Source organism: Amphibalanus amphitrite, unplaced genomic scaffold (genome assembly GCF_019059575.1).
Source record: "Amphibalanus amphitrite isolate SeventyFive unplaced genomic scaffold, NRLGWU_Aamphi_draft 000254F_arrow, whole genome shotgun sequence".
NCBI lineage: Eukaryota > Metazoa > Arthropoda > Thecostraca > Balanomorpha > Balanidae > Amphibalanus > Amphibalanus amphitrite.
The window spans coordinates 322891-350399 of record NW_024881749.1 but is presented as its reverse complement, the minus strand read 5'-3'; the positions used below and the strand labels follow the sequence as shown (position 1 = coordinate 350399).

General features: G+C 59.6%; 1 protein-coding gene across 1 annotated transcript; it reads right to left on the bottom strand.

Moving 5' to 3' along the window:
* Positions 1–367: 367 nt before the first annotated feature.
* Positions 368–24927, bottom strand: LOC122386511 (calcium-activated chloride channel regulator 4A-like). The gene is made up of 10 exons (XM_043375783.1): positions 24452–24927; positions 7380–7674; positions 6637–6796; positions 5929–6025; positions 4344–4934; positions 3607–4023; positions 3158–3334; positions 2855–2960; positions 2113–2490; positions 368–1879 (listed from the first exon to the last, which is right to left on the bottom strand). The coding sequence occupies exons 1-10, from the start codon at positions 24608–24610 to the stop codon at positions 885–887; spliced, it is 3375 nt and encodes a 1124-aa protein (XP_043231718.1). The 5' UTR covers positions 24611–24927; the 3' UTR covers positions 368–884.
* Positions 24928–27509: the final 2582 nt, after the last annotated feature.

Here is a 27509-nt window from a genome sequence, read left to right as displayed (position 1 = left end):
GGCCGTGCAGAGGTTCACTTATGACGTCATAGGCATAGGCGGTGGAACGGGGAGGGCACCGGGGCACCGTGCCCCCTTTTGATTTTGGCATTTTAACATTAGCCCTATGGGCGTTGCACGGAAAGAATGAGACTAAAAGTCGGCAGTGCACCCCTTAATTGAATGTGTTACGCCGCTACTGGTCATAGGTCAGTGACCTGACCTGACCCGAAATTGTGGTTGGTGTCAAAAGATCCAACTTGAATCAAAGATCAGCTATGCCAAGTTACAGCTCTCTATCGCCAGCGTGTTCGGAGCTATCGCGAAAAAAAATCCCAAGCATCTAACGGCTTGGGTCATCTCTCCAAGCCAAAGAATACAAGGTTTATTTTATTGATGTCACATGTATTAGTCAGAACACATTGACTAGTCAGCACACGCGCTCACACCCATTATCCTAGCTGATGATATGAATATGTACACGTCACAAGTACCGTTCCTACCAGTGATAATGTGCAAGCATAATGAGTTGTCGGAGAGATCGCTGCGTTCCACGATCATAAGTCGATCCCGTCGATACATCGGTGACATACACAGGCAACAAAGCGGAACTCAGGCGTGTAACAAAGTCGATGCAGACGATAAAATTCAGCATTCACGTGACGCTTCAATAGTCGCAGCGCTCACCAGCGATCTGTGTGCAAACAAAACAGCAGATCTCGTGTGCAGTCTGGCGGGCAGCTCTCCACACTGCCAATGTCTCAGTCTGTGTGCCTCTCTCTCTCACCGGTCTGCGAGCAGCGTCCATACGCGCGATAAATATGTACACACAGCACAGTGTCGCGGAGCCTACCGCCGCGTCTCTGGATCACAGTTGGATGGGCGCCCGGCCGCGCCGCGCCGCCCTACACCTGCGTCACGTTCCGCCGCTTCCTGTCGCCGGCGATGGACGCTCGAGAGCCGTGCGGAGCCTCGTCGAGGCGCGGCTTGGGCAGGGTGGGCGGCGGCGCGCGGCCTCCCGGTCGGCCGCGCTGCTGCGCCGCCACCAGCGAGTCCTTGTCGCTGGGCCAGCCGGCCGGCTCGCCGCCCTCCGAGAGCGTGTTGTTGTTGCGCTGCCGCGGGTCGGACGTCAGCGAGAGGAACGAGTCGGACGGCTGGGTGCTGACCAGCGAGCGGCCGTCGTAGGTCATGTCCTCGACGTAGGGCGTCTGGTAGCTGTTGTAGCGCGCCCGGCCGGCCGCCGAGCCCAGGTGGAGATTGGCGCTGTAGTGGCCGTAGTTGCGCGACTCGGATGGCGTGTACGGCCGCTCCGAGGTGTTGAGGATGTTTGAGGCGGTCCACATGACGGGCGTGGGACCCTCCGAGGACAGACTGCGGCCATGCTCCTCCTTCTCCAGATCGTAGGCGATCTTGACGGGCGTGGGCTCGCGGCTCTCCATCGGCGGTACGGTGACGGTGGTGATGTGCTGTTTGGCTCCGGTGCCTGGGTCGGGCTTCCTGCGCCGGTGGCAGAGGAAGTAGTACAGCGCCATCAGGATGATGAGCATCATCACTCCTGCCACGCAGAGCAGCACGATCAGCAGCAGCTGGTTGTCGAAGGCGGCCGGCGTGGGCTGCACGGGGGCGGCAGTGCCGCCGGTCGGCGCAGGCGTGGTCGATGTCGGCGGCGGCGGCGGCATCACCAGCGACACTATGTTGGAAAGCTCGGCCGCGTTCCCGGCTTCGTCGACGCCGCGGATGGCGAAGAAGAACATGGTGTTGACGGCGTGGAAATCGATGACGGCGAGGCTGGGGGTACCGGCCGGTTCAGGCTGGCTCCACTCGGAGACGGTCGGACACTCAGAGAAGTGGTCTCGCAGCTGGTTCCGGCTCTCCGAGAAACGCACCTCGTAGTGGGCAACTGCAAGACGAGAAAAGATGGTTCAATGTTTGGGATCCTCATGTTTCTTCTATCGGCCATCAACAAAACCATGTTATGTAAACGACATATGATGACAAACGGTCTGACTTCATCTTGGTGGATGCATACTTTGGAAGAAAGTGGCATCTTCATGAACCTCTGGTTGATGCGATGTCCTGAAAAATTACGTGGTCCCACCACAGTGGCAAATAATGCATGGTATAAGGTCTCACCTCTGGTCTCTGGTTTGTCGAAGTCGTTGCCGGGCGCCGACCAGCTGAAGGCGATCGTCTGCTCGTCGGCGTTGGTCTCTGCGCGGAGGTCGGTGACCCGGTTGGGCGGGTACCGGTCGGCCGTCGGGTCGGCGTCCCCAGTGACCAGGAGGCTACCGCCGGAGGCGGTGCGTCGCAGGTCGAACATCGGCACGGAGGTGATGGGGCCAACCGTGGAACCGCAGCAGGGCCCCGCCGCCGGGTCACGGCCGGTGACGACCCGCGCGCGCGCGCCGCCCACCTCGACCCGCACGGTGAAGAGCTGACCGGCGTCCGACAGCGCGCCGAACTCGGTGAAGTAGCGCGAGTAGATGCCGTCGCCGTACAGGATGTCCGGAACTGACGACAAAAGGTGCGATCAGCCGTGACGTCTTCGTTGGCTTTCGTTACATGGTATCATTTACTCCTTTTGTCGGTCATTAAATAACTTCTACATGCAGAAGTAATGTGAGAGAACTCGGAGGTATAGCTGCCCGGTTCGCCGGTCACTAAACAGCTTATTATTCTGAATGAATTGATCTGGTCTTGCATGACCTGATAAGCTTCAAATGATATATTAGGCGTAATAAGCACGTGTTTCGATTATTAGAAGCTAAGCTACGAGCCCCTACATAATTGACGTGCCTCGATATCTCAGTGTAAAACAGCCATCAGCGCCATGTCATTACAGCCGAGCCCTGGCCACCGGTGGGGCGATCCTCACCTGCGAGGCCGTTGTCGAGCAGCTGGATCGTGGCCTCGCGGCCGTCCGGTCCGGTCACCACCGCCTCCACCTGAGCGTTGATGACCGGCGCGCTGCCCTGCATCACCTGTGGACGACCCGCGGGCGTGAGCGCGCCACTTTCCGAGAGCGGCCGCCGCGCCGGCGCCCAGACGCGCTCTCAATTACGGCCATACATCAGCCGCGCGCTGATTTATCGAAACGACCGGCCGTTTTTCGGCTCGGGGCGGGTTTGATGGAACGGGGACGGCGGGTGCGAGAGGAGTCGTGCACGACATCACTCACCGAAGCGTAGACGATGAGTGGCGCGGCGGTGGCGTTCAGAGTGCCCGTGGCGTCAGCGCTGGTCCACACCTCGGTGCGCACCGTGTCTTCAGAGGAGGACGGCGAGGACATGACCTGCACGACGATGCTGCTGTGCGACGGAGCCAGGTTGTCGATCACGTACTCCCATTCCCCTTGCTGAAAACGGAGGGCAAAACCGCATGAGGCCATGGTGCATTGTGTCCACATTTTACAGGTCTGCATGTGAGGCTGATCAAGCTCCGCGCAAAGCCTCTTAATGACTTTATATATGTCCCGCAATGCCTAAAAAGAAACGCCTTGGACCGTTGCACGATGTTACATTTTCGCTCCAAATCATAAATTGACTCGATACAATCTGCTGTGCCAGCATAAATGACTGTCAGCTACTTCTGCGAACGCTTCCTTGCAGCAGTCAGGTCCCGACTTACCACAGGGTCGATGCGGATGTACTGCAGGTGGTTGGTCGTGTCCGGGTACATGTAGACGGACCGCAGCTCGCCGCCGGGCCGCCGCAGCTTCACGTGGCCGATCTCGCTGCGCGTGTTGTACAGCACCGTCAGCGTGGTGTTGACGCCCAGCGTCGTGTCGATCAGGAACCTGCCGCGCACCTTCTGGCCGTTGCCGACGAACTGCTGGTCCTCGACGCGCACCATCAGCCGCCGCTTGTCCGAGATGTACTTGTCCAGCGCGTGCACGTAGGCGTCGGCCAGCGCGTGGAACACGCTGATAGAGGTCTGGTCGCCCAGCCACGAGTCCTCCACCAGGATTACGTCGCCGCCCGTCGCCGTGGCAACGCGTGACAAACCCGGGGTCTCGTTGGGGTAGAACACCATCACTAGCCGCACCTGAAGGAAGAAGACGTGTTACATCGACGTGGGAAAAACAAATTTTGAGTAATAATTGTAAGCTTAGGGAAATGATGAAAAGCTTGCCCTATTGACAAGCAGCACATAAAGCTGAAATAAATGCTTAGGTCGATGTTACCAAAAATTTTAGACATCGACGTTCAATCTGTTATCAAACCGCACTGATTACGTGGAAAGTGTCCACGACCACATCGCTGCCGATATCTACCACGAAAATCCGCAAAACAAAAATGCAGCCTTCTGACAGACACTATCAGCCCGATGATAGATAGCGTCAGTTCCTGGGTCGATCGACTTACCCTGTTTTCCTGCAGCCTGGCGGTCATGTAGTCGATATCGGCGTCACTGGGCTGGTTACGACTGTTCTGCTGGTTGCCCGTCACCCAGATCAGCGTGGAGCCGGGCGCCCGATCTCCGAGGGACTGCAGTGCGCCATCCACGGCCGCCCTCCAGCTCTTGTTGTCCTCCATGACATCGTCGGCGATGGGCGGCAGGTTGGCCAGCTCGCCGCGGCCCATCAGCAGGTCGGGCACCGTGGTCAGGTTGCGGTCGGTGGTGTAGGAGGAGCCGAAGTGGCCGATTCCGACCTGGATGCCCGTCGGAGCGTCCCAGTTGACGAACTTGCGGATGGAGCTGCTGACAAAGTCCCAGCGCTCCTGCTGGCGCATCGTGGCCGAGCTTTCGAGAAGGAAGAAGAAGCGATCCGGGGCCGCCTTGACCACGCTGAAGTCGACCGGTGGCGGGCTGGACTCGATCCTGGGCGGGTTGATACCGCCGCGGAAGTCGTCGTGGCTCTGCATCACTTCCCAGACGGACCTTTCGCCGCACAACAAGTTGTGCTTGGTCGGAGCCGCCCTGTCGTGACTGTCGGAATCGCAGAACGGTTGCGCCTGTAACAGCACGAGCCAACAGCCATTAGAGTCCGATCTTTATTGTCCGTAAATCACGATGTGTGTCCGAGTTAAGGGAAGTGCTCGTGCCGTAGCACGCGATACAACTAAGTGATCCGTATACGGCAAAGCTCTTTTTATCAGATTAGGTAGCCACTGAACTCACGATCCCATAATGAGACCACAAAAACGCACCGATCTTGTCGGCTGCATCTGGGCAGACGAACTGGATCTGTATCAGGACCAAGTCACGATCGCTCGGCGGGCATCGAAAACACGCTCGTGGTCATGCCCACTGGAGATCAGCCGGTCCGACATGTTCTGACGGCTGCGTGCCGCTAACCGGCGACGGGTGGAGAGCGGGCCGGTTTTTACAGTGGTGAGGAGGCCGGAGGGGGGCAGAGAGCGGACAGAGGAGTGAGCGCGGTACGGAGGTGCGCCTCGTGCGTGTCCCGCACCACTCAGCCTTAGATAGAGATGCAATCAGACTAGCGCCGGCCGCTGCCGCGTTTTTGTGAGAAATGATTGCCCCTGTTCTGGGGTAGTAATCAAAGAGGGAGGGGGTACATGATGCATCGCACACCAGATCAGGCTGCAGACATGGTGAAAATGCGCAGGAAGCAGTTTCCTCACATCCTTCCTGCACGGCGCGCCTCTGCGATGACGGAGTTCGCTCGAACCGCGCAGCTGCACCGATTTTCCCGGCCAGTGATTAATGACAGGTGCGCCAGCAGGAAAACCGGCGATCGGCACATAGTTCGGCCGCATAGTGCTCTCCTTTCCTGACAATTACACACAGGCCCCCGACCACAAAGCGGAGGGGCTGTACCGATGACGGCGCTCCGCCGCAAAACTTACAAAGAGGGATCGCTTAGACCACAAAGAGAACGGAACCGCCCGGTGCAAATTGGCTCAGGGAGCCGTTACACTGCGGGCCCTAAATCTTATTATCGGCAGCGGACCCAGCCACAACCACCGGAACTGCGGTACATACCTGGACGGGTAAGTGCAGCGAAGACTCGCCGGTCGAGTCGCTCGAGTTTGTCAGCGGCACGAAGGTGCACTTGTTGGAGCTGGGCTCGCATCCGGGCCTGGAACACACAGCGAGTAGGCCGCCTCTGTCAGACTCAGGTCGTTCAGATTCATGGGTCATGCAAACCACTTGCAGGAGCAGCGGCGATTCTCCCGAGTCACGGCCACACGGACAGTTCACGTGAAACCTGGCTACCGTGCAGCGCCATCGGAGCATAAAACACCGGACCGCCGCTGGCCGAGCCGCGGCTCTTTCCCACACCGCCCGTCACGTTCCCACGATACAGCAGACAGGTCAGACAAGTACTATTACATGAAGGAAGTTTGCTCGCATTGAAACTGGTCCAATTATCGCGCGCATTTTTAGCTCTGCTACAATGCGTACGCACTCGTAGTGACCTTGAGTCTCCAAATCCCCGACTATATATCAAACATCTCGTTCCCGCAGAAACTGTATCAAAAAATATCCGCCGTAATCTTGCATAAGGCGGTTGACTTTTCCTCCGAGAACAATAACAAGTCGAGCTGTCATGCGAGGACAGGTTTAAAACTCGCTCAGATAATCCGCGATATGATAATCTGGGCTCGATCGGCGGCTGTGTCGGGCGGTATTTCCACACAATAGCCCGCAGTGCTCCGAATGGCCCGGAAGACTGAGTGGAGTACTCACGGTGTGACGGTTCCGGCGACGGTGGCGTCGGCGCAGCCGGTGGGCGCCCACTGGCCGGCCGAATGCTGGTAGAAGGACGGGTACAGCGGGTCCTCGGCGTAGCCGGCCTCCTCGAATACGCCCCAGCGGTACTTGGCCCACTCGTGCACCAGCACGCGAGCTGCGGCAAAACAACGACACTTGGTCAGAGGACGGGCGGTTCTTTGGCAGGCGCGGCGATCCTGTGACACGATGTCAGAGCCAGCGCCCGTGTCTGGCAGACAGGCGCATCTGTCAGGCGCGCGGCACGGTGCGGGTGGACGCCCAGTGATGGATGGCGATGTCGGCCGGCCGGCGGCGCCGACTGACGCCGCCGTCCGGTGACAGGCACCGCACCACGCCCCACGGGCTCCCGGGCTGCAACCCCACGCCCCGGGCTCCCGTGCTGCCTCCCCGTGAGGCGGCGGACCGCTCTCCGGCCGGCCGCGGAGCCCGGGTCAGCTCGGCCGCGCTGCGTGTCTGAGATGTGGACCGTAACGCGCACTCCGCAGCGCCGGCTAATGACGGGGTGTCAGCCGGCCAGATGAGTGCTCTCAAAACGTGCCGAACGACCGCACATAATGTGGGTCGGAAGCGGTGCATTCCGCGGACGTCAGCATTAGATGCACGGGTTATCGCGTTGCAACTAATGGCTGAAATTGGACCGTATAAATCACTGCGAGGTGGGGTCACACTGGCTACTTCCTGTGTCGCAATGCTCTTACCTCGGTCCTCGCTGGGCTCGTCATCGGTGACGTAGTCGGCGGCGAACTGGACGAAGGCGCCCGGCTGTCCGCAGAGGCCGGCCTGGTGCGTCCACGGCGCCGCGCCGTACACCGGGTGGGCAGAGCTGACCCGCACGTCCGACGTCAGGTAGCTCTGGGTGGTGGCCTGGCCGGGCGTGGCGCCGCCCGTGCAGCTGCGCGGCCACGAGTTCGGCACCACCACCGTCACGTCGCCAAAATAGGCGCGTCGATTGGTAGTCGTGTACAGGTACGAAGAGGCATTGGTGATCAGCGCCTGAAACAACAGGAAACGTTGGTGAGTGCTCCTGCGGCGGCGGTTGTTCCTACTCTCGCTCGGCGGGTGGAGCAGTGTTTTTTGCAGCCAGGCGTTATCTGTGATCTGTTGCAGTGTTGTTGTTGGGTATCTGAGAACGTGACTGCCGTGAGATTTCGGCGGCAGCTGCCCCGCCCTATACGCGCAGCGCCTGCACTTAACACTCTGATCGTTTGGCGTCTAGCCAGTCCTTTATCGCATGCAGTGCACCGTCGATGGCTGGAATGCAGGCTTGAGGCTGAGACAAAGCCGCCCAGGCTGGCGCGGCTGGTAGTCGGTGGTGTTGAGAGGCTGCGATCGCTCCCATCGGCAGGAGTGGTGCTGAGTGCGGACAGCATGTGGCCCAAATGAACTGCAGATTGCGCCGTCAGCTGGCGAGCAGCTGCCGTTCGCCGCCGCAGGGCAAGTCAAGCCCAGTCAGCGGGTTGTCAGTGAGGCCCAGCAGCGGCATGTGGTGTAGATGATGGTCAGCGGCTTCCAGGTAAATCGTCAAAGCAACGCTGCCATCACTGCGCATGATTGATAAGGGAGAGGCAGATGAAAAAGAGAGGGACGCTGACCGATCGCCGCGCAAGACCAGAAGAAAAAGATGGAACATCGTTTTTTAGACAAAGAGGTCTGTCGAAATAGAGGAGACACCTTGGAACCATGTCGAAAAATAAACTATTCATCACTACCAAGGAATGACAATAGCATTCAGGATTTCGGTTCCCAGAGAATGAATATTTGTGTGTCGCTGGCCTTGGACAGCTCGGCGGCAGAACAGAGTGGACGAACAAACACGAGAATAGGACGAGCAGTGGATTCAGAACCCACCGCGAGGGGCCGACCGACCGGCAAGAACAATGAAATTCCGAGAGCGCGACCCGCTGGGTCGCTGTCGCTGGACCCCTGTAATCCTTCCGGCCCGGGCGTCTCATTTGTCGGCGTGAGACGGTCGGCACACCTCTCACCCCGAACAGAGCGATCGGTGCCGGTAATCCTCCGGCACACGGCAGCTAAACCAACACGGGACGGCCGCACGTCCGCCCCAGCGCCCCTGCCACTGTCGACGCCTTGTGTGTGCGCCACTATTGTGTTCCGAATCGGGCGTACAGAATCGGCGCGGCTGCCGCGCGGGGATCGCCATCAATAGCTGTGACAAGCGCACCGGAACGGGCGGCCCTCGCCGCTCAATGCGGCAGAGAGGGCGCAGAAAGGAGGAGGCGGGACGACAGGGCCTGTGCGCCGCACCTGCGGGAGTCCGCCGCGCGACCCCCTGGTGTCGGGACAGGAGGGGTCGTGGGACAGGCGCGAGGAGCCGCGGGACCGGACTGAAGGACGGAGCGCGGCCGGCGCGAGACCAGTGATGGATGGTCCCTGACGAGCTAACGCTCTATTAGGAGCGAAGGGCGTGGGTCCGGGACGGTCTGCCCACACGGACACGGTCCGAGAGCGGCAGATGAACCGTGCACGCTGCGCCGAGCGCTGCCGATCAGCGCAGCACTCGGCGCCGTCCGCGATGAAAGCTTGTTGATCCGCAGTCCGTCATCAGAGCAGCGCTGCTCCCGAGCGCACGCTTTGATCGGAGCTGGCCAGACGATGTTTCTCTCCGCCTCAAAGCCCACCGACATCGATACAGCTGTCGGGCAGCTTCACCCTGGTGAGTGTGCTGACACAGGTTCGCGTTACCCAACCCCTCCTCTGTTTGATCTCCGACCCAAGCCAAAGGCCGGCCGTCTCAAGCCGTTCCAGCACCTGCCGCTCAGCTCGGTCTCACGCCGGTGTGGATAATCAAACACCGGTCCGGCCCGCCTCCGCAGGTCAAGAGGTAGCGACGGGAGCGGTATCGGAACCTGCCGTGAATCTGGGCCAGGAACTGGCTCGTCGGCTGACCCGACTTCCCAGCCGCGGCGCCATGACCGGCCAAAACCGGGCGACCTCTGACCCGAGCGCGTCACGTCACACCTGACGTGACGCCGGTGGCCGTGATTCGCGGGCGCCGTGACGGACGCCACAATGAGCCGCCTCCGCCGGAGTCCGGGAACACAGTGACCCGGCGACGGAGGCGGCGGCTCGGTGGGAACGGACGGCCACGGGATGACCGGCCGGCGCTGGGAGAGGCGCCGCCGAGAGAACACGGCGCCGAGCAATGACGCGACACGTTGGAGCGATGGCTGTTCCCCGGCGCGCGGGCAGCTCCAGCGTCGACTCGGTAGGGTAATTCCCACCATTATCGCTCGTTTGCAGACGGCTCCCGTAAGGCATTCTAAAGCGAAAACAATTTATCCGATGCTTAACGAAGCGGATCGGCCAGCCTTCTGGCTAAGAAGCCGCCGGGATGTGCGGAAGGTAACGCGTTGTTTCTCGCGTTTGATTTACGAGACCTCCCCGAGTTGCGTAACGTTGCACTCGCGCTCGTACTAGCAGCGGGAGCAGCCGTAATCCGCAGTTGTCGGGCAGTTTGTCGGAGTTATATTCGCGGTGTAACGCTGTCGCCACCACCCCCGACTGTCTCCTGTCATGTTGCGCTCTGCGGGCCGTGTCGGCAGAAGGAGCTGTGAAACAGGCGCACGGTCGGGCCGTACACCTTAATTTCCGTCGGCCGTGGCGACCCGTCCGCCCCTCGGCGGCCGGAATACACGGACAGAGAGACCACAAAGCCGGCGGCCGGGCGGCTCTGGGCGGAGTCGGTGACCGGCCGCGACCCGCTGGGCAGTCTCTGGCCGCGTGACGCGCCGTGACTGAGCGACTCCGGGTGACTCGCACCTCCACCGACCGTTTCCCATTCACTGCCGAGCCGCGCTGCACGCAGCCGAAAAACGCCTCGCGGCAAACGCCCTCTGAGATCGCGTCCCGCTCGGCCATTCAGAAAAACGCGGTCGGCGCGGCGACAAAAAGCTAGTTCCGGGGATGGTGGCGGCGGTTGGGCGCACGCCGTGCCGCGCGTCCACCCGCTTGGCGTCTGAGATGGACGTCTCGACGGCCACCGACGTAGGACACGCCCAGCGCGGGCGTCAGGCCGGTACACTGACCCACTAACGCCCGAGGTGGTGGTTACCTTTAATTACCGGCGTAAACGACCGACCGGCGCCGGCAGCCGCATGGGCGCGAGACGACGCACCGCGCCGCCGGCGTCAATGCCTCCCGAATAGATGAATATCTGGACCTAACGGGTATTGGAGTAAGTGCGCACCGGAGCACCGCGCACGCCCGTCCATCCTCGGCATCTGGGTCATCTTGCATGCAAAGCGTACGCGCGCGGCGCCGAGGGCGGGGCGGCGTTCAGAAGCGCTCCGAGCGCCGTTAGGTCGTGGGCGGGCCGGGTCGTAACGCGCCGCGAGGTCGGCCGTGAGCGGGTCACCTCTCGGAGCGCCGGGTGCGCGCCTGGGCGTGACGCCGACGAACCGAACGACGGGCGGCGGCACGAGCCCGCCGCTGTCTCTGACGCCACTACCGGGCCGGCGGCAAACACAGCGGGTTCGGTTACGCGTCGGGCGGCGGACTGTGAAGGGTGGAGCGGCGGTTGCGGGATGCGGGTCGCATTGCGCCGGCTGGGGCGTGTCGAAATGAGCTGCGAAGACGCTCCGACGACGCTCTGTGTGCGTCGGACCGAGGTGCTTCAGGGCTCTGATGTAACCGGGTCAAACCGCGAGCGGCCCGCGCCGGCCCAGCCGCCGAGCTGCGGTCGACAGAGAGTCCCGTGAAACCGCCGCGCCGCGCCACGAGCGCCGCTTCCTCCGCACAAACCGTGCGGCTCCGCATCGCGGGGCGGCACGCTTCAGACACCGGTGCAGGCTTCAGACATTGGCAGGACCACGGCACGGCACACAGCAGCCAGCGCTCTAACCTTGACAAATGCATGGATCAGTCATTGAATAATGTTCCATGCTTTATGCGTGAGGGATCGGGGAGAATTCGGCTGTCCGCCGGAGAGATATTCCCTATCTTTTACTCCTGAGCGTCGCAAGGAGTTACGCCGTTCTTCAATCATGTCCTGCGCCGCGAAACGCGCCTCGACTGATCACGTAGGGCCGCGCGGCCGCCACAGAGAGTTACGGCCGCGCCGGGAGCTGGCCATGCATTCTGCACTCTGGAGCCGCCGGCTGGCCGCGAGCGCAGCAATCAAACGAAATTCCGGCACTGCGGAGATGGCCCGCAAGATAGCCACGCAGCGAGATGAATGGAGGAAAACGGAGCCGGCAAACTCGGCTCAAACAGGCAAAACTCACGCGAAATCTCAGCGGAGATCTGTGCTGCGGTCAGCCCGCCGGCGGGAACGGAGTCGGGACCGCGGCGGGGCGGTGAGTCCGGACTCGAGTCGGGCGGGTGCCGGCTGCGGCGGTCGGCAGATCAGCAGCCCGGCGCTGAGGAGGGAGGAGGCGCAGCTCCGTGTTTACCGCGGGTGGAGCGGTGTCGACAGAGACCAACCCCTCCGGCGAACCGGTGACGACAGCGGGCCAACCCCTCCGGCCGCCGCAGACGCTCTGTTTACCTCACGTCGCGACTGCGCCACGGTCGCCACACACGCCGCCCGGACGGCTGTCAGCAGGTGACGCCGCTTCGTCTGGAGTCTGTTGGTGACGGGGACGGAGAGGAGAGGTCTGGGTCTGGGAAAATGCAGTCCAGGCAACCGCATTGAGACAGGACCAGAAAAAATTAAAGCTTCTATACGTCATTAGGAGCCCGAAAATTTTCTTTCTGGTTGAGCTTTCTGGTTGATAAAGCATAATCATTGTAACTATAATGTTACATATTAGGGTCAGTGTAGGTATTCTCACAAGACATCACGTAGACTATAATTTTTTACGCATGTCGGAAAAGAGAAATGTCGGGCCAGAATTCCTCAACACGAGTCACGGGACTTCAGATCTTTGACCAATTATAGCAGCAGCGGGCATATAAGTTGAACAGCTGACACTTTTTGGCCCGCTCAACGACAGACTGAGAAATGAGTCAAACGGACCAGAGACGGGACCATAGCCGGTCGTCAGCCTGCTGGCCTTCCGATGGCCCGCTACCCAGGGGTGACCGGAGCGGCTGTCGGTGTTCCAGGACTGCCGGGAGCGCGGGCGCTCAAAGCGTTCCTGCTCCTCTCCGGGGGCGCGTCGCTCGACACTCGAGCTCTCTGTTATCGGCGGGCGCTGGCAGTCGGGTAAACAGAGGCGGAGCGTGGGCCCACCCCTGCCCGCGGCACTGTCACGCCCACAGGTGAATCACGCCGTGTATACAGAGACGGTCGGGTCAAAACATGGGCACCGGCCGCCGGCAGGCCACTTCAAAACGCCGCGCGATGTGGAATTCAAACATTGGGCCAGATGGGCTGCGTTACGGTGATAAAGAATCGCCAGAATATCGGGTTGAGTTTAGACGATTACCGTTCATTTCCTGGTATAAGTCAGCCGTAAGTATGACGGCGCTCTCTAGTCACTGGTGTCGAGCCGATAGCGGGGTGTCAAAGCCTGGTATTTACTCCTAACCGGTCGGTCACATTCGAGCTCACACCTCGACAGGGCGCCTGCCAATTATCCCCGAGAGCCCCCAGAAACACTCGGTATATTAGCATTCTGACTGCTAAAACACTGGCTACATATGGGCTCTTCAAACACGTCTTTGCCGCTCTCACGGCGGGGAGCATGTGCGGAATTTCGCGTCGGTCTGTCGCCGTTTGAACGCTGTTATTTGTCCGGCATGGAACCCCTCCCCCGATCGGGTCAGGTAAAATTAGCGCCATCCTATACCCACCGAGCCACTCAGCCCTTTGGAGGACGCTCACGGGGTAAAGTAGCCCCTGGGTCGGCAAATTGCCGGGCCCTAACTGCGAAGATTAGGGTTCGGCGCACAGTCGGCACCGCCAGGTAGCCCGCTGAAGATCACTGGAGGCGCGACACCTGCCTGGGACGGCGCACTGCGCAGGTACACGGGGACCCCGGACAGAAACATGCCGCCTTCGATCGGATCAGCCGCGCGGACAGGACTGGACAAATTGACACCACTCGGGGACACGGGAGGGACACGAGTGGGTCGGTCTGAGACGGTCCGGTGTCGGTGGGAAGACGGGCGCGATCATGACCCAAGATCAGAGGAACGGTGATGTCATGAATCGCGGCGCCGTGACCTGAGGCCGAAAGAGAGTGGAGTTGCACACGGGTGGGGATGTTACATATTGCAAAACTCGCTGCGGTGCCATGCAGCACAATGGCAGCAGTTTACCGCTGTGACGTGTAACAATGTCCACTGCTACCAGTTCTGGGACCGTATGCATGCTAAACAGACTCGTCATTGTTATGCCACTACCCGGAAAACCTCTAACTGAATATTTGATTCGAAAACATCCGCGCTACCGTATACTTACCCCAGTCCGGTGCTGTCTCAAACTGTCATCTCCCGGCACTAATGAGCCCGAAATGAGCTCCTTGGAGAGCGCTGTCATAATGTCTGCCATTTGGGAGAGCGGCGCTCTAACGACGTCCCGCCGGGCGGCCACCTGTTGCCGTCATTATCCGGACGTGGCCAGCAAACAGCAGGTGGCGCCGGTCACCCACACTGCACGGACATCAGCCGACATCACCGGTCACCCACACTGCACGGACATCAGCCGACAGCACCGGTCACCCACACTGCACGGACATCAGTCGACATCACCGGTCACCCACACTGCACGGACATCAGCCGACAGCACCGGTCACCCACACTGCACGGACATCAGCGGAAGCGCCCGATCGGGCGGCCAGCGCAACGGGCCCATGACGGAAGCGCTCCCTGAGGACGGCGCCGCGCCGACCAAGAACGGCGGCAGTGGTGGTATATTTTCGCCGTCCATCCTCGAGATCCAGAAACCCTCATCTCGAGGCTCGAGCAACAAGCAAATAAGTCTTATCTCCAAGGTGGGCTACGACAGTTCGAGCGGATAATAGAGCCTTTGCCTTGTTACGATCATGACGGTTGTCGGTTTTCCGGCCGGTCGATGCAGGGTGCGTTTCCGCGTATCCAGCTGGGCTCCGGTGCCAGTTTCGCACGTGACGTGTCGCGGAGGCGGTCAGGCGTGGCTGGCTGTCACCCGAGGCCCTACGAACGCCCCGCCGCCGACAGTAAGCCACTTAATGCGTCTCGGCGCGGCACGGGAAGCCTCGCAGCGCCGGAGACACGTGCAGCAATATGACCGCATGAGCGAACATCGAAGCCAGGTGCGGGGGCGAACGAACCCCTGTCGCCGGTCCGGCGCGGGGTCGGAGACCGCAGCGGACCCACAGGGACCAGCGGACCAGACCGGACCGAGAATGGACCAGACTCTGTGCTCCAATGGACCACGGTGGTCCCGGAATCAATTTATTGCAATTAGCGGTGCGTGAGGATGCGGTTGACGGCTGTGTTATCAGACTCATAATTCACCTCTCTATTCGTAGCCACCAGTGGGACAGGGATTGCATCCGTCTCCATTATGGAGCTTTTACCGCAGTTGTTCCCACATATTTTCGGCGTTGAAATGAGTCTGTCTGCGCGCGGCGGTCCGGGTGGGTCGGGCTGGGCGCGGCTGACCCGCTGCGGGCCCTGAATGGCCCGCGCGGTCTGCCACCGTTTACCGTCTGGCACAGAGGTCAGCAGCGCTGCTGGGAGCAGGGAAAAGGTCGACCGGCCGCCCCGCGTCTCAAAAGTCCTGCGCGCAGCTCCCGTCATTTCATCGCAATTATCTACGAACCATTTAATGTAATTGTAGACAATCATCTGCGGAAAATGACTCGCAGTGGCCAGCGGAGACCGCACGTTTCCTCGCCGTTCCGCAGGCCTGTCAGCGTCCGCCGGACGGCCTCTCAGCCGTGCCCGAATTCCGCCCGACCCGCCGATTGTCCGCCGGATGTCTGATATGGCCTGGGAGGAGACAGACTCTATCCCGGCAAAAACCGCAGACCACAGGTACTCACAATGGCTCGGAGATTGAGCGTTCACAGCGCCTGAACACGCCAAAGTGTCGTCAAGTGTCGCGTACTTTTTCCCCGTCGCAGTGGGTAAAAACTGGAAGATGTTGGCTGAAGAGGTGCTTCGGCCGGACGGGCCAGCGGAGCAAAAATCCTGACACGTCACACGAGTGTTCGTCCTCTGACGGAGACCGATGAGCCACAGAGAATGAGGCAAAATTGGTCATGAAGTCGTCACAATGGACCGCGAGGAAAAAGGCGGCGTGATTCGTCGGAAAAAGTCACCGTGGATGAAGCGGCCGTTTGGAGAGGTCACCTGCCCAGAGAGAGGTCTCGGGAGAGACGCGGGGGACGCCGGGTGGAGGGGCGGGAGAGGGCGGCGCCGTGAGTGATGCCTGCCGATCAGACGGTGCCGGCGCTCTGACAGTGTAAGTGGCGCGTGTTGGCGGCACTGTTCGTCACGGACAGTCGGTGATGGACGCTTCCTCCCGGCACCGGCTCGCCTGGAGAGGGAGAGAGAGAGATGGGCAGGGAAAGAGCCATCAGCGACCAGGCATGACTTCAACAACCGTGGGAAGAACTACGCTCAGACGGCTGGTAGGGAGTCGCTAGCGGGTGACGCTACAACCTACACACCGCTGAAACATCCAGGAATGTGCGACCATTCCAACGAATAGCGATGACGCAGTGTCACGCAATGTCTGTGCACTGTCGGTACCGTCACTGTCACATCCGATCGGAACCACCGCCTCCGCGACACGACGCTCACAAATCACAGTTTCCTGATTTGGTCGCCACGTATCACTCACCCGATCTTCGAAGATCCAGTGGCCAGTGCCCACTGAATCATCCACAGCTGAGACGCTCAAAGAGGCCGCCCGCGGTAAAACGGGCACCTGAGCGGGGCTGGATTTTCATTTATTGGCCCTGAATCCACCCCGGGTGCGGCGGCCGACTCTAGTCTTTGGCGGCGTGCGATGGCACTGATAGTGGCGCGGCGGCGGCGGACGTGGCGCAGATTATACAGAATGCGGCTCGACTATATCCGGAGCGGGAATGAAGCACCGCCCATCGCCGCAGAACATGACAAATGGCAGCGGGAGTAGCGAGCAGAGCGGACGGTGGGAGGGAGCCCGGGACGGCTGCGCCGGCACTCCGCAGAATGCGGGCACTTCATTTGAAATAATAACACATAAGCGATGTCGCAATCAACCAATCTCTCCATCTTAATGAGCTACATTTTGTAAGATATTTCAGTTCACGCACGCTAAATCACGCTCTTTTATGTTGACTTCTCGACATAAAAGACGCGATAAAACGGCGAACAATCGGTTGTCAGCATAGCACGCCACAAAGGAGGGAGAGATACCACGGCCAGACAAAAAAACAAAGAGGGGACGTTTTTACCATGCGTACAGTGTGCATGCCACTCCAAATTACCCGCATGATGGATGTATATGCAAATGTGCCCCACGGCTTTCATTTCAAATCACATCAGACGGATTGGATATGAACTAAAGCATTCATCACAGATGGCTGCGATCTCGGCGCGGCCGTTTCTTGCGGGGCATATTGATGGCGTCCCGGGCGCGTGGGCCGGCGCCCGGCGGCGCTCTTACGTCAGGACGGCGCCGCCGCCGAGGGCGCGGTAATCACCGATCGGTTCAGCTCGGAGGTGCCCTGTGTTCGGGCCGCGGCACCGTCACCGCGGCCCGAGCCCGGTCTGTTTACAGCATCGGCTGCAGCCGGGCGTGAGCTGTCGCCGGTGCATCACACTCTGATCTCGGTCCTCTGTGAGCGGTTGCCGGCGCCACCAGTGTTGTTTATCACCTCGGCTGTGATCCGACACATCCCCACCGACCCCTTCTGGACCCCTGTCCGCCGTGCTGCAGTGTGCAGGACCGCTGTCTCCTCCTCACACCCACACCCATCGCCAGAGGACAGGCTGTGGACGGCACCGATTTCACGGCCCATCAGCAGACTGGCGGTAGTCTAACGGCACTCGACGCACCGTGCTCTGGGCGTGCTCCTGCCGTGCTCTGTCCGTGTTCCGGGCCTCCGGCCGTACCTTTCACCGTTCTCTGGCCGTATCTGAGGCCGCATGTTCCCGCCGAGCCCCATGACCGTCCGCGGGTCGTCCGTCCGGTAATGCGTCTCGATCAAAGGGCCGATGATGTCTCGACTGGGCACGCGAGCTGGCCGTTACGGCCCGTCCGGCGATAGTGGCGCGATCAGACCGCGGCGGTCGGCGGCGGCGCGGAAAGATCTGACGACGATCGCCGCCAACTGATGCGAGTGCTGACCCTAATCACGGCCGGCCCAGGACACAAATTGAGCCGTTCCATCGAATATGCTAATGTTTATCGAGGACTGTCGGCTACTATCTCGGTACGATGGCCTCAGACGTTATCCCGGCTCCTGTCTGAGGCCGGTCGGTTGTCTTCACCGCTCGCGTCCTCATTTCTCCCCACATGCCGTCCTCGGAGCGGCTCACCCCGTCAGCCCGCCCTCATTTCGGAGTTGGGTGCCGTCCACGGCCGGCGTGCCCCCGGCTCAAAACTCCTTGCCGCGGCTAATGACGGGTTTGCCACCCCGGCGGCGACCCGCGGTGCCATTACCTGGCCAGCCCAGATTAAACGAGTGCCGCATACGGGCCGGGCCGGCTGCGCACGCTCGCCGGGTCCGTGTCACTGACGGTGGGGAGTTCGGCGGTCCGTCCCGCGCATCCCGCCGCGGCGGCAGCCACCTTTTGTTACGCCGGCTCATTGACTCGGTCATTAGCATATCATTAACACTCGCGCGGCGGAGGTTTGCGCAGTTTTTCCATAGGCAGCAGGCTATAATTTGCAACTAAAAGCCGTGGCAAACAGTAAAATCCTGGCCTAATTTGGTTAATTTCCGTTCCGTGAAGGCGCCGTTTGAATGAGGCGGCGGCGGTGGCGGCGGCGTCTCGGACCGCTGACCGCGCTTCGCTGACCTGCCGGGTCACCAGGTGCCGTGTGGTCACATTTATAACGCTGCCGTGCTGCCGGGCCCGCCCCCGCACTGACACGCTGGGAGCGCCGGTCACGTGACCACACTACCGTGACTCACCGCTGCACAATGCAGTTGTGGATCACGGGTTACGTGAGGGTCATGCGGCGGCTCTGTCAGGTAGGTGACCGACCTGAAAGACTTCTGAAAGATAACTCATTAGGGAGTTGAACAGTAGGCACTTCAGTGAGAAAATTAGTGCGAACATTAATTTTCCTTTAACGAATAAAACTGCATCTGACGGGGGAGGCAGCTCGGATCTGCACACTCATATGCTGAGACTGCCGAAGAGTCGTCTAGGGTTGCCTTGTGGCCGTCCTTATATCGGCTGGGGGACGTTCAGGCATTCTTCTGTATTCGAGGGCCGTCCTGACTGAGGACCGCGGGTTCATTACCGTCTGAATATTGACGCGGCGGCCGCCGGCGGTGGTGCCCTAATGACTGATGATTGGAGCCGTACGCACAAACGCCCGCGCGGCCGACCGGCCAAATTACAGCAGCGCGCACTGAATAAACTGACCGCCGCCCTGCGTCTGACCCTTTGTCTCGGCGCGGCCAGATATGCCGCAGAGCGCCGGCGCCGCGCGCAGCACGAAAACAACAGCCGGCCGGCCTCCCGCCGGAGCGGCGAGTAGCAATTAAAACAGCTACCGACGCCGTCAACATGGCACACCGCTGGGACGGCGACCGCACCGCGCACCTGTCGGGAGTGGAGACGGCCTCCGAGGTCCCAGATTGGTCTGAGGTCCCTTTGCGAGTCCCTGAGGTACCTTCTACCGGCTACCGTGCATGACAGTCCTGAAGCTCAGTCCTGAGAGTCCTGAGAGTAGGTATACCACCGTTCGATAATGGAGCCGCGGAGCTACCCGAGCTGCGGCCAGAGGTGGTCGGGGTGACGGCGGCTCGCGGGAGCTGTGAGAACACCGGGCGGGGTGTGAGAACTCTGGGCGGGGTGTGAGAACTTCGGGCGGGGCCGCTCACCTCTTGACACCCCCACACTTTAGCCGTGAGAAGCCAGGTATCGTTTGGACCCTCCTCTGGGCTGGCACCTAGAGAACCTACTCTCAGCCGACCCCATGCCCTGGGGGACATGGTCCTCCCTGAGACGACCCTAACTCTCCGTCCGGCGCACGAGGTCGTCACGACCGTCCCGCGCCCCCGAGCAGACTTTCTCTCTCGGAACAATGGCACGGACATACCTCTGCTGGCATACTGGAGCAGTCGCTGGCGGACTGAGCAGTCATTAGCACATAGTTTTGGCACCTGCTCCCAACGAGCGACTGTTCAAATTGTTCCTGACGGAAAATTATGACAAAGTTTGCATTTGTATTGGTACATTCATTATTCTAAGATCATTATCTACATGGGTTTCTGTAAATATGCGAGTGACTTTATATGTGATTTTTTTCCGAATCTGATGGTTGCTTTGCGGAACTGAGTCGTATAAACAAAGCTTCATCACTAAAATGACGCTGTAGTTAGTTGGCCGTTGTGAATATCGCGAACCTCGCCTCCATCTGACCCGCCGCGCTGGGGTGACCCAGAGAGCGCGCGATCTCCGACGCACCGCGACCCGGTATGTATGTATAGCTAACGCCGCGGCCGACAAAGTTCACCGGCCGATGGCGCGCTTGCATGATGCAGATTGCTCACACGTAGGTGCCAGCCGAAATTTGTAGCCCATTTATCACTATCAAATCCGCGCGATTCCCCATGCGGCGCGACCGCGACGGAGCGCGCAAGAAGGGCCCATCGGGCGATACCATCTTAATTGCGGCGAATGCCTCGATAATGAGAGTATATCATCCGTGGCTAACAAACGCGATCGGCCGCCGCGTCATGACGGCTCAGTGGGACTTCTGGAGCGGCTCGGCGGCGCAAAGACTGCAAGTCAGTCGCGCCGCGGTCCGGACAGTGGTGGTTAGACCGCTCGGTCAATCGGGCGAGCCTAGCCTCGTCACCAAACACTTAAGCTGATGCTAGGCACTGGACACTAGACAGTGGTCACTTCGGACCGGACACTGGACAGTGGGTACCTGACGACGGCCCGGCGCTCGCTGCTGGCGGCGGCATGGAACATATAGCCACTGCTGACGGCAGAACATGACGGTCGACAGCCTGAACATGACACCCGACTCCAGCTATGGCTTCCTCAGCACCTTATACCGCGATCGCCGACCGACGGGAGGGGGCAGCTCGGAAAGGGGCGAGCCGGCGGGATGTGGACAGGGATGCGCCCTTTGATTAATCGCATTGCAAGGCTGTCATTCCTGTATTTGGTTTGGCATGAGGTGCGTCAGTATTAACACCATGATAAATTGCACGCCTTATTAGTCTCCCATTGTTCGACGAGCCGATAAGCCGGATATCAAATATTTGTCTCGGCTCGTTGGAATTCAATAGCAAGTAGACATTTGTCACTAACAGTCCTATTCAAAGGTAGCTTTGAACGGTGGACTCGGGGGCGCCAGCCGGGCGGTCCGTGGCTCACTGCACAGAAGGCGGCGTAAGTGTTACCGGGGAGCTGCACCCTGGCACAAACACCTCCTGCAAGGTACAAACGTCTCCTGCAGGACCACAAACACCTCCTGCGGAACCACAAACACCTCCGACAGCGGCACACCAGCGTGTCGCCGTGCCGCGAGACGGTGAGCTGCGCGCGGCGCGTGGCGCTGGGTGGAGTGTCCCTCCTCCCATTTGTCAGCGATGACACCGGCCTTCCGACCGCTGCCGGCCCGTCACCGTCTCTGTCCGGCCGGCGACTCAGACAGCCCGTCAGCGTGGGCCGGTCGGCTAATCCGTGACCGGCCGCCGCGCGCCAGGGTGGAGTCCGCCCGGCGCATTGACACCCCGGTTTATGTGGAAACCCAGCCCGGAAAATTGATGGCCCAGTCACCATTAATGTCTCCGTTTATTTGTCGGCGATCGGGTTCGCCCTCTGCAGATGGGGTTGGGGGTGACCGGGTCGGGTTACTGGCGCGGCGGACAACAGTCGCGTCCATCGTCCTGTCCTGTGCGGGGATCGGCTGGCTGAGAGCGGGGCCGTACTGCAGGCCGGGCCTCGGACCGCCGCACTGCCGCCGTCAGACAGAGCGTACCGGCCAGATGCGGGTGTTTAATTATTCGAGCGTCGTTAGGCCTGTCTTCACGCGTGTGCAGATGAGCGCAGTGCGCGAGTGGCGACACAAAGACCGATAAGATACGGGTGCAAATGAGCCGTAGCACTGTGGGGAAGCAACGCAGTAATCACTGCAGACAAGATTGCAAAGACTTAAACAAACTGAGGGAGTATCTATTCCATCAGACAAAATTAGCAAGCGCTAGTAACTAACTGGTAACTGAGCATCAGACGAAAAAAAAATTCGATACAATATTTTTAGAGAGCGGTCCTTGCAGCACCTCTCCTTCTCAAATTGTTTAAAAAAAAAATACAATGCCACTAACTGATGCCGGCTCCAACGAAAAAACAATCTCAGCACTATAATAATATCTGGAACACTGTGTTGTTCCAAGCCGTCCATATATTTAACAAAATCATCCGTATGATTATTTGCAGGAAAGTTTTAGTAAACGCAACACTGCTAAATAAAGAAGCATTTATAGAAGTAATGCCGAAAATTGATGGGGGAATAAAACATGTAGCAGACTTAGCATTTTTATCCTTTAATTTCTGAAGATGGCGAATATCCATCAAAATCAAATATCTGTCCACGGCACTGGGCAGAGAAATGATGTTATGCCATTTTGGATATAGATAGGTACGAATCGGTTTAAATTATAATTAAAGGCATGCTTTCTCAGATCGGGAGCAGTTTTTTGCAGTTTGCAATTTCTTCATTCAAGTTTTTTTTTTAGTATGTAATGCACCAGACGAAGCTCTACACACATAGGCGGATGTTTACAACAAATCACAGCGAAACTTGAAAAGTTATCAAAAAGCCCGATAAACACATACAAGAGAGCAAATGTGTTATATTCGTCGATATGTTCATATCATTTATTAGATGTTTTACGTATGCACATTATCGGGCTGGACCAAAATTTCAGCATATTTTTTGAAGTAAGCACTCAAAACGTGTCTTCTTAGAGTTGGGGGACAGTTTCGAAATAAAATATTTCCGAGTGGGAGTTGAAAACATTTGTATTCGTGTTGCATTTGTCGCGGAGGCGCGGAAGGAGAGACGACTGAGCGGGCCGAGACTTGTATTCCAACTGTGGTTCTGATTCTGATTCGCCAGTGCCTGTGCGTTATATGCAGGGTGGTTGCACAATGAAGGACCGGTCCGCCGACCCGCCGGGTCGGTGGACGGTGCCGACACGTGGGGAAAGTGACGGCTATTTCTATGTAACAAAGCTTGAACGTGTACTCTCTTTATCATGATATGGAAGAAGGGAATCGGTCCCACATTATCTTCCCTCCCCCAGGGAAGCGTAGGGAACCGAAGCGATCATAACAAAGAGAGGAAACGTTTAGCTGACGGAGAAAGAAATTTCCATATGAGCGTATCACAAAATGGTATGAACAGATAAGTAAGTTTCGTGACAATTACACCTACTACCGGGCGATCCCTCCGCACTCTTGGCGGGGACCGTCCCTGGGCATCTCCATGGCCCTCGGCATCTCTGGCCGAATATCAATACAATATAATTTCAGTGAATTGACCACGATTAACGTATTTGAATGTTCATACCGACTTCAGAATATGCTCTTTTTATGCTTATAAGTGTCAAAGTGACACTGCAAAATGCAGGTAAAAATTAAGCGCATTTGCTATTTCTCCGTGAATTTTGGGGTGGGCAACCACAATGAAGCGCAACAAACGACAGAACACTGACGAAAACGGATAATGAAACAGTACGGTTTTTGAAACACATCGAAGTTAAAACAAATTTCACAGCACAATTTCACTGTCACTTTTTGACGAAAATACAGCAAAAGCTCATAATGGGTGAATTCTCTTGATTTCGGTGCCAATTTGTCTTGAATTTAGCGTTGAAGTTTTTGTTTTATCTTCTCTCCTCCGAGCTTGAGTCTTTCAGCGAGGTGGTGTCCATCACTCGATGATGCTGAGGAGGACGGCGCGGGCTGATGAGCCGTGCGCTGTCGGCGGGCTCCGTAGCGAGTCCAGGGCAGCTGATGACGTTACCGCAGGGCAGATGGTATTGCCGGGCAGAGCTACTCACTGGAGACGGTGATGTCGGACGATGACGAGTCCAGGATGGTCAGCTCCCTAGTCGATGACGTGACGTAGGGGCGATACACCGTCACGGAGCACGGACTAACCAGTCTGCGATGTCAGTGCAGATGTAGAGGCTGGGGTCCGTGGTGAGGGGCACAAGTCCCCTCGACCGCCGCTGCCACCATTGTCGCGGAGGCGCGGAAGGAGAGACGACTGAGCGGGCCGAGACTTGTATTCCAACTGTGGTTCTGATTCTGATTCGCCAGTGCCTGTGCGTTATATGCAGGGTGGTTGCACAATGAAGGACCGGTCCGCCGACCCGCCGGGTCGGTGGACGGTGCCGACACGTGGGGAAAGTGACGGCTATTTCTATGTAACAAAGCTTGAACGTGTACTCTCTTTATCATGATATGGAAGAAGGGAATCGGTCCCACACATTGAATAATATGCAATGACAGCTGCCTTTGTGCGGGCTCCACTCAGTGAACTCACTAGCACATAACAATTTTATTGGCTCATTTTTACGGTCGGCACCGGTACTGTAACATCGGCGGCGCGTGTCAATCACACCCACACCCACCCCTCACCGTATATGTGCGTGCACGCTCTGGTATGACCCCGCGCCCTCACCTTCACGCTGCTGAGGACGTCCTGACACTCCTGCACGCTGACCCGGTCGTCGATGCCCACCACCAGTCCGCGGTAGCCGTTGTCGACCAGCTCCACCCGAGAGCTGCCGGCGCTCAGCAGCAGCGCCGCGCAGCTCAGAGCCCAGAGAACCGCGCGCATCGTGTCCGTGGGGAGGTGACCTGACCTGACCTGAGCTGATGACAGCGCACTCAGAGCAGGCGCATCACAGGCCCGCGCGAGTGACAAGTCCGCAGGAGAGAAAACGGTGGAGATGAACTAACACAAGTCTTCCGGCGGCCGAGTCCGTATCGCGGTTGTGGCAGTGCAGAGGCGCAGGTGCGGCCTATGCGGCAGTGCACTCGAGTTCGGTCACAGGTCACTCAGGCTGTCCGGCCCAATCACCTCGTGCGGCGCGGTACGGGGCTCTCTCTACACACGTCCACCCGGTCCCACCTTCAGACGCACACTGCCCGGGCGAGCCGGTCCGGCGCGGAGAGGGAGCACGCACCCGGGCGCTGCCACTCACTCCGCCAGGCGGCAGCACGGTCGATGGACCTCCTCCGCCCGGCACCTCGCGCCGCTGCCGGTCCGCCGCCGCGGCCGGGTAATGGGAGAGCGGCCACCGGCACCGGGCCGACGCCGCGCCGTCAGCCGAGCTCTGCACTCAGCTCATGTCCCTCCCATCTACGGACGAGGTCCAGTGAGCTGCTGCTGGCTGCTGCCATCATAACTCCCGGCCGCCGCCCTGCTCTAATGGCCGGCCGTGTCGGGTGCAGCGTCCGCCGCGGGCCGGCGCCGCTGCCGGCTGTGCCGCCGCCGCCGGCACCCTCTCAGCTACCGACGCGGCCGCAGATAAAGAGTTAAGTGGTCTGGACAGGGCGCCGCCGGCGGCCGGGCCCTGCACTCAGCCCGGCGAATGGTTTATGAGCATGAAAGTGCAGGAGCCGCTGCCGAACTCCGATCGCAATCGCTCGCGGCGGGATTTTCCGCGAACGCGCCGCGCGAGATGGAGCTCGTAAAGCGCCATCGGTGGCGTGCGGCCCCGCCCCGGATGGGTTTTGGGAGGTGTTGACTGTTGAGTGGGCCGGCGTGGCCCGGGGCCGGGGTTGGCCCGGGGTGGTGGTTTGACTGACCTCTCGGTGACACAGGCCCGGAGGTGTGGCACTAATGTCCGACCCGGCCGGCGATAATTTGACTAAGTGTGGGCTCTGGCGTTTGAGTGGCACAATGTGTGTATTCTCCAAACGGTGCTGGACGGACGGGGATGTGACCTGACCTCTGCTGACCTCTCAGACATGTGACCTCTGCTCAACATTTCCTGTGAACATTTCATGCATCGGCATCCTCCGCTCTATACTCAAATCTCTGCCTGTTGTGATATGGTCCGACCACAAACGACATTCGTTAACCTCTTATGACTTTATGTTTGAATGAATATGTTACCTGCTATGAGAGGTGCTCCACTGCTTTTTTTTTACACCATTTCAGTTATATTCTCGCAAGATAGGTTGTCCATTCGCTTTGATGGTATCATACAGTCGACTGTACCTACGTTCGAGGTTTGCTCTAACCGTTCGTTGACCTTCCAGACACTCGAGTCCCTGTCGATGGTGGACCCCGCGATCACCTCCCGTCCTCCCTCGCTCTGCCCTCCCGCCGCGCGCTCTCCGCTGCCAATGCACGCGCGGTTGTTGTGATCAGAGCCTGCCCGTGGAGCGCTCTGCCAATCGGTGGCGCCACGCAGACCGCCGCCGGCGGCGAGCGCATTGGCACCGCGCGCCGCCGGCCGCCATTGACTAATGACACCGTAAAATTATCATTTTCTGGCCGGCCGCGCCTGAGCCGTTTAGCGACAATGCGGCGGGCCGGCGGCAGCGGCGGCGCGGCGCCGATGGGGTGGCGACTCCCCGTCAGCGATGGCCGGTACTTCAGGCCGAGATGAGGGCAGATCAGCCACTGGAGAGCTGGCGCTGGGCCGCCCCGCCCTGGCCTGCGAATTATACCGGGGCGATTACAGTCCGGTCCGGGCTCAGGTGTTTACTGCTCCGGCTGCTCAGGAGGCCAGGGCACGCCGTCCAGACAATGGCACCGCGCCTGGTCAGGCGAATTTCGGCGCACGGGGAAGCTAGGGACGGCTGTAAATTACCGGGGATGAAGGGAGCACGAGCTGCTCTATAGACGACGACGCGGGGCGAACGGCACGGCCACTCTTTTTGTAAAACAAACGGCTATAAATACCAACCATTGCACTCGGGTCGAGCCGTTCTTGGCCCGTGTTTATAAACAGCTCGAGGACGCGGGAGGAGATGGATGTTATACGCATCAACACCGGAAGTAGCGGTCGCGTTTTGACTCGGCGCCGGCCGTGTTTTGCCAGTCGCGGGCGCCACCAGTCCCCAGCTGCACCCCGGCGCAGTCGATCAGACTAATGTTCAAACTCGGTCAGCCCTCCTCCGTTCTCGCGCTGTTTGACAGTTCAATAATGAGTCGGCCGACGCCGGGCTGGCAGCTGGAGCGACGGCCGACGGCGTCTGCCAGCCGGGTCTCGCGCCGACAGCGACGACCGGCGACGGGCGCCGACGGCGACCACCGAGCGACAAATGGTCTCCTGTCGCCGCTCAGTGGCGACATCCGGCCGGCGCCCTGCAGAGGGGGCCGGAGAGCGGGGTGAGGGGTCGACTGCGATCACACCGACCGGCCACCCACGGCCGCTGCTCTGCCCCGAGAGCCCCCCCCCCCCCCCCCTCAGAGTCAGACCACCGGCACTGGTTATCGTCATCAGACTCCGCGGGGGCGCCGTCAGTGGAGGTCCGCTGGTGTCCGGAGCAGCGGAGGAGCCGCGGAGGAGCCGTCACGGCCCTCGCCCCTGTTCCGGTGCCGTCCCTCGCAGAGGTGATCGGGCCGGCCGAGACCTTTGTCAGAGGTGGAGCGGCGCCGCGGGCCGGCCGCCCTGGTCCGGAGGGGGCCATCCTGCTCAGAGCGTCACGGTGACGGCGTGACGCGACCGATCGCCGTGACGACCACCGGCGTGACGGCGGCCGGTCAGTGGTCCCAGTCC

What these genes read in the sequence shown, in the direction of transcription:
- LOC122386511 (XM_043375783.1), bottom strand. Translation starts at nt 24,610, where the DNA reads ATGCGCGCGGTTCTCTGGGCTCTGAGCTGCGCGGCGCTGCTGCTGAGC. An exon ending in ACGTCCTCAGCAGCGTGAAG is followed by an intron (nt 7,675 to 24,451) that starts GTGAGGGCGCGG and finishes CTGTTGTTTCAG; the next exon opens with GCGCTGATCACCAATGCCTC. An exon ending in CGCTGCACTTACCCGTCCAG is followed by an intron (nt 4,935 to 5,928) that starts GTATGTACCGCA and finishes GTGCTGTTACAG; the next exon opens with GCGCAACCGTTCTGCGATTC.